The sequence below is a fragment of the Hippocampus comes genome, unplaced genomic scaffold (genome assembly GCF_001891065.2).
Source record: "Hippocampus comes isolate QL1 unplaced genomic scaffold, H_comes_QL1_v1.1 scaffold134, whole genome shotgun sequence".
NCBI lineage: Eukaryota > Metazoa > Chordata > Actinopteri > Syngnathiformes > Syngnathidae > Hippocampus > Hippocampus comes.
This window is the reverse complement of record NW_017805458.1, coordinates 97,507-102,427: the sequence shown is the minus strand read 5'-3', so window position 1 is coordinate 102,427 and position 4,921 is coordinate 97,507. Positions and strand designations below refer to the sequence as shown.

General features: G+C 44.7%; 1 protein-coding gene across 1 annotated transcript in view; it reads left to right on the top strand.

Moving 5' to 3' along the window:
• LOC109518639 (N-acetylglucosamine-1-phosphotransferase subunits alpha/beta-like) overlaps positions 1 to 4,774 on the top strand; it is a 5,421-nt gene extending 647 nt beyond the window's left edge. The window contains exons 2-7 of the mRNA XM_019874648.1: positions 55 to 219; positions 301 to 510; positions 2,136 to 2,306; positions 3,816 to 3,939; positions 4,021 to 4,171; positions 4,675 to 4,774. Coding sequence (XP_019730207.1) covers positions 55 to 219; positions 301 to 510; positions 2,136 to 2,306; positions 3,816 to 3,939; positions 4,021 to 4,171; positions 4,675 to 4,774 — 921 coding nt within the window. The remainder of the gene's footprint in view (positions 1 to 54; positions 220 to 300; positions 511 to 2,135; positions 2,307 to 3,815; positions 3,940 to 4,020; positions 4,172 to 4,674) is intronic.
• The last annotated feature ends 147 nt before the right edge of the window (positions 4,775 to 4,921 follow it).

The window sequence follows — 4,921 nt, the reverse complement described above, 5'->3', positions numbered from 1 at the left end:
CGTTTTCTGACCAAGAACGTGACAGATGGGCTTGTCTGGCAATGTGTTCCTCAGTTTGAGTTGTACCCGGGCGCCGGCATCGCTCTGCTCTACCTTAAAACGCCACAGGACTTCATTTTTCTCCTGCAATTGGCGAAAAGTAGCAGACTGAAACTGGATGGGAAGAAGCTGGCCATCAGTCCTGTAAACTTGTTCTGGGATATGAGGGCCATCGCAGAGGTCATACGCCACTACAACACCTGCAAATTGACATGATGTATCATTAGGACCTCTCTAACACTGTCGAAACTTTTTCCTTAGTTTTTACAGAAGCGGCCTGCCCCTCCCAAAAAAGAGATGAGGGACTCTCTCACAGCCAACCGCTTCGAAGAGAACGGTGCTCTCCTCTATTCTTTACGCTCCATGGAGAAACATGCGCCGTGGGTGCGACACGTCTACATCGTCACGAACGGGCAGATTCCCTCCTGGCTCAACCTGCAAAACCCTCGCGTTTCAATTGTCACACACAAGGTAGCAGTGCAGCCTCTCGCACTGAAACTCCCAACTTCTCGGGCAGGAAGCGTTTCTGCGATAGGATCTATTTCAGTGATTGTGCGTCTTGGAATGTCTTCTCTTGGTTGACAGGAATTACAGTCAAACCTCGGTTTTCGAACGTCTCTGGTCTCGACCAAATCGGTTTTCGACCAAAAATTTCGAGTTTTTTATGCCTCGGATTATGACCGAAATTCGGTTCTCGACCAAACCGAGCGCACTCGAATGCGCCACTCGACTTCTCTCGACTTCCTTACACGAAGAAGTGATGCCTCCGTTGTGAGCAGACGTGTTCAATAGAGTTTTTTTTAAAAAGAAAGAGCGTCTATTGTGAGCAGACGTGTTCAAAGATTTAAAAAAAGAGCGTCCATTGTGAGCAGACGTTTTCAAAGATTTTTTAAAAAAGAGCGTCCATTGTGAGCAGACGTGTTCAAAGATTTTTGAAAAAAGAGCATCCATTGTGAGCAGACGTCTTCAAAGATTTTTTAAAAAATTGGCTAAGGAGTTCGGCATGCCGAAATCAGCAGCATCCTAAAAAAGAAAGACCATCATAGAGTCAGTGATGTGGCTAAAGGATCTCGTGTGTTTAGTGAACAAAGGCCACAAATATTAGAGGAAGTGGAGAAACGTTTGCTTATTTTCATAAATGAGAAACAGCTAGCAGGGCACAGTCTTAGCCAAGATACGATTTGTGGCAAAACAAGACAATTGTATGGAGATTTAATGAAAAAAGGATCTTAGCATTGCTCCTGAAGAGTTTGATTTTAAAGCAAACAGAGGATGGTTCGAAAAGTTGAGGAAAAGAAGTGATTCGTCATGGGGAGGCAGCCATTTCAGACAAGGAAGATGCCGAAAAGTTTAAAGTTGAGTTTAAAAATCTCATCAACGCCGAGGAATGTCTTCCCCAGCAAACGTTTAATATGGACGAGACTGGACTTGTGTGGATAAAGCTGTTCAGAAAATGGATAAAAATGTTCCAACGAAATTCTGCAGGGTGGAGGCTCCTGCAGAATTTCGTTGTAACAAGTGTGCAATGACAATAAAGTATTCATTCAAGTTACCTCATACCGCAGTGTAGGATTGCAGACAGAGCGTCCATAGTTTCAGCCATTACCTTAGGGTTTGTAAATTCAAGGTGTAAAAGAATGCAATCTACAATTTTCATGATGAGAGAGAGAGAGAGAGAGAGAGAGAGAGAGGGAGAGAGAGAGAAAGAGAGAGACAGAGAGAGAGAGAGAGATGTTCAATTTTTATGTTACAATGTCAATGTTTATGTTAAAATTGGTAAAAATAAAACATACAAAATGTTTGTAATTTGTTGTTACCTGCTCTCTTATTACACACGTATACAGTTTATGGTGTAAAGTAGTTGAAAAAATGCTTTTAAAAAAGTTGTTTTCTAGACTTGGAACGGATTAAAAAAATTTACATTGATCCTAATGGGAAACATGGTTTCGGTTTTCGAACAATTCGGTTTTTGAACAGCCTTCTGCAACGGATTATGGTCGAAAACCGAGGTTTGACTGGAATGCAATTTGTGTGCGGGGACGCGTTCGGATCACTTCTGTCAAATGTACAGGTACTGCATCGCCTCTGATTTCTAGGAAATCTTCCTGAACATGAGCCATCTCCCCACCTTCAACTCGCGCGCTATCGAAAGCCATCTCCACCGCATCCCAGGCATCTCGCAAAAGTTCCTTTACCTCAACGACGACATGATGTTTGGCAAAGACGCATGGCTGGACGACTTCTACACCCCAACCGATGGGCAGAAAGTAGGCCAAATAGACCACCATCATCTTTGAGAATCAAACAGATACCATTCTACCCTATTTGTCAAGAGCTCGGTGAACTCCAAGTTGCGTTTGGGCACTTGACTTTGAACAGATTGGGACACACTGTCTAGTCCCAAGAAGCCAGCCTTCGCCAATGCATATTCGTGTAAGTTGCGTTTGGGCACTTGACTTTGAACAGATTGTGACACACTGTCTAGTCCCAAGAAGCCAGCCTTCGCAAATGCATATTCGTGTAGATCCTGCCTTGTACGACAGAAATGGACTCTGATTCCTCCTACTTCTTTGGAGGGCCATACCTACATTCATCTATATACCCATTATCTGATCCGCTTGTCCGCATCAGGGTCGTAAGCATGCTGGAGCCAGTCCCAGCTGTCTTCGGGCAGGTTCACCCTGAACCGCTTGCCAGCCAATCGCAGGGCACATACCGACAAACAACCATTTGCGCTCACAATTACGCCTAGGAACAATTTAGAGCAGGTGTGTCAAACTCATTTTTTGTTGCGGGCCACTTCGGAGTTACGGCTGCCCTTAGAGGGCCGGTGCAAAATCTCAACGTTATTTATTACCCATGACAATTTGACATTTCAATAAAGATTTCAGCAAGAATCATGAGAGTTGACACACACGATTTGCTCCCGCGGGCCACACAAAATGATGTGGGGGGCCGGCTCTGGCCCCCGGGCCTTGACTATGACACATCGGATTTAGAGCATTCAATCAACCTGCCGTGCATGTTTTTAGAATGTGGGAGGAAGCCAAAGTACCCAGAGAAAGCCCACGCATCCACGGGGACAACGTACAAACGCCACACAGTAAGGCCGGGGCCACTGCGGAGTTACAGCTGCCCTCAGAGGGCCGGTGCAAAATCTCAACGTTATTTATTACCCATGACAATTTGACATTTCAGTAAAGATTTCAGCAAGAATCATGATAGTTGACACACACGATTTGCTCCCGCGGGCCACAATCATTTTTTTAGAATGTGGGAGGAAGCCAAAGTACCCAGAGAAAACCCACGCATCCACGGGGACAACGTACAAACGCCACACAGTAAGGCCAGAGCCTGATTCGAACCCTCGGCCTCTGTGCTGCAAAGTGGACATGCTTATCAGTTGACCACGATACCGACCAGGGCTGTCCCTTTCAAATATGATTCACTTACTCCATTGAATTACTTGAATAGTCCGAAAAAACTTTCATTTGCTATCAAGTGTCTGACAAAATCATTTCCCCCATCCCTGCGAATTCACCCAGTCTGGTCGTTTATTAGCTTTTGTTTCGTGATAAAAGGAACACGAACTCAACCACAATTGAGCAACGTTATATCAAAGGCATTGATGTCGCCCTCACTCAACCTTTTGGTGATCATTCGGTTCCTTTTCAATTCATTTAAAAATCGATTTGTTTCTGATGAACTGATTAATTTTGCTCCCTCGATTTGTGTGTGATAACACACAAATGCAACTGTTCTCTTACATCCCCGAGGTTTATCTCGAGTGGGCTTTAGCGGCTTGTTCAAAAGGCTGTCCAGCACACAGGATCAATAACGGGCAGTGTAATCGGGAGTGCAACAATGCCGCCTGCCAATGGGACGGAGGAGACTGCAAAGGTGGCGTTCAACAACAGTTGTGGTGCGCAACTTGATTCTTCTGCCTTGAAATAAATTGTACATCTTTTTGGACTTTTGAAGTCAGAAACCGCAGGTCCATAAGCAGCGCTGGTGATGGGGGTTTATTTCAAGCTCACAAGACTCAGTCAAACAGCCAGAAGTCAAGCCTGACACAAAAACCAGCAAACTTCTCGAATGAGAATAAGGCTCCTTTGGGGATGACGCTCCAACAGTTTGTTCCGTCTGACAAGGGGTTCCTCAAATACTTTCAAGAACTACTTGAGGTAAATTCGACACAGTCCAACTTTGTCAAGTGTAAGTGGCATACACTGGAAAAAAAAATCATTACAAAATAATGGTAAAATACTGGCAGTTTAGATCATAAATCTGCTCATGAATGAAATAATAAAGCATCAGATTTAAATGCGCATGCCCAAAGCGCCCACAATGTCAAGTCATGGAGAAAGGAATGTGGCGCCTCTCTCCACCGCTTGACAGAAAATGCTGTTCTGTGGTGTGAAATCCGTCTGTTATTCTGAGTCAAGCATTAACAGTTAATTGGCATGTGGGGATGAATACTGAACAGTATTTTACATTTTCATGACAGTGCATTTTCCTTTTCGTATAACAGGAAGATGATCGCCGACAAAGAGCACTAACGTATGAGACGAATGGTGCCATGTTTGGCCGAAAGTTGCAAAACACTTTTTCTGAGGCACTGCAACACGTTGACAGGCTGTACAACCTCAAGTTTGGCGGCATGAGCCGAAAGGCGATCTCACACGCGCCCTATATGATTGACAAGTTTGTGATGCAGGAGCTGCAGGACGCGTGAGTGCTCACAAGTTGTAATCTCAGGCCTTCTTGAGCACTGACCGCTGAGGATACCTTGCTCCTATTTCTGCAGATTCCCAGAAGAATTTCGCAAGACCTCAAGCCACCGTTGGCGTCAATCAGACGGCATGCAATATGCCTTTTCCTA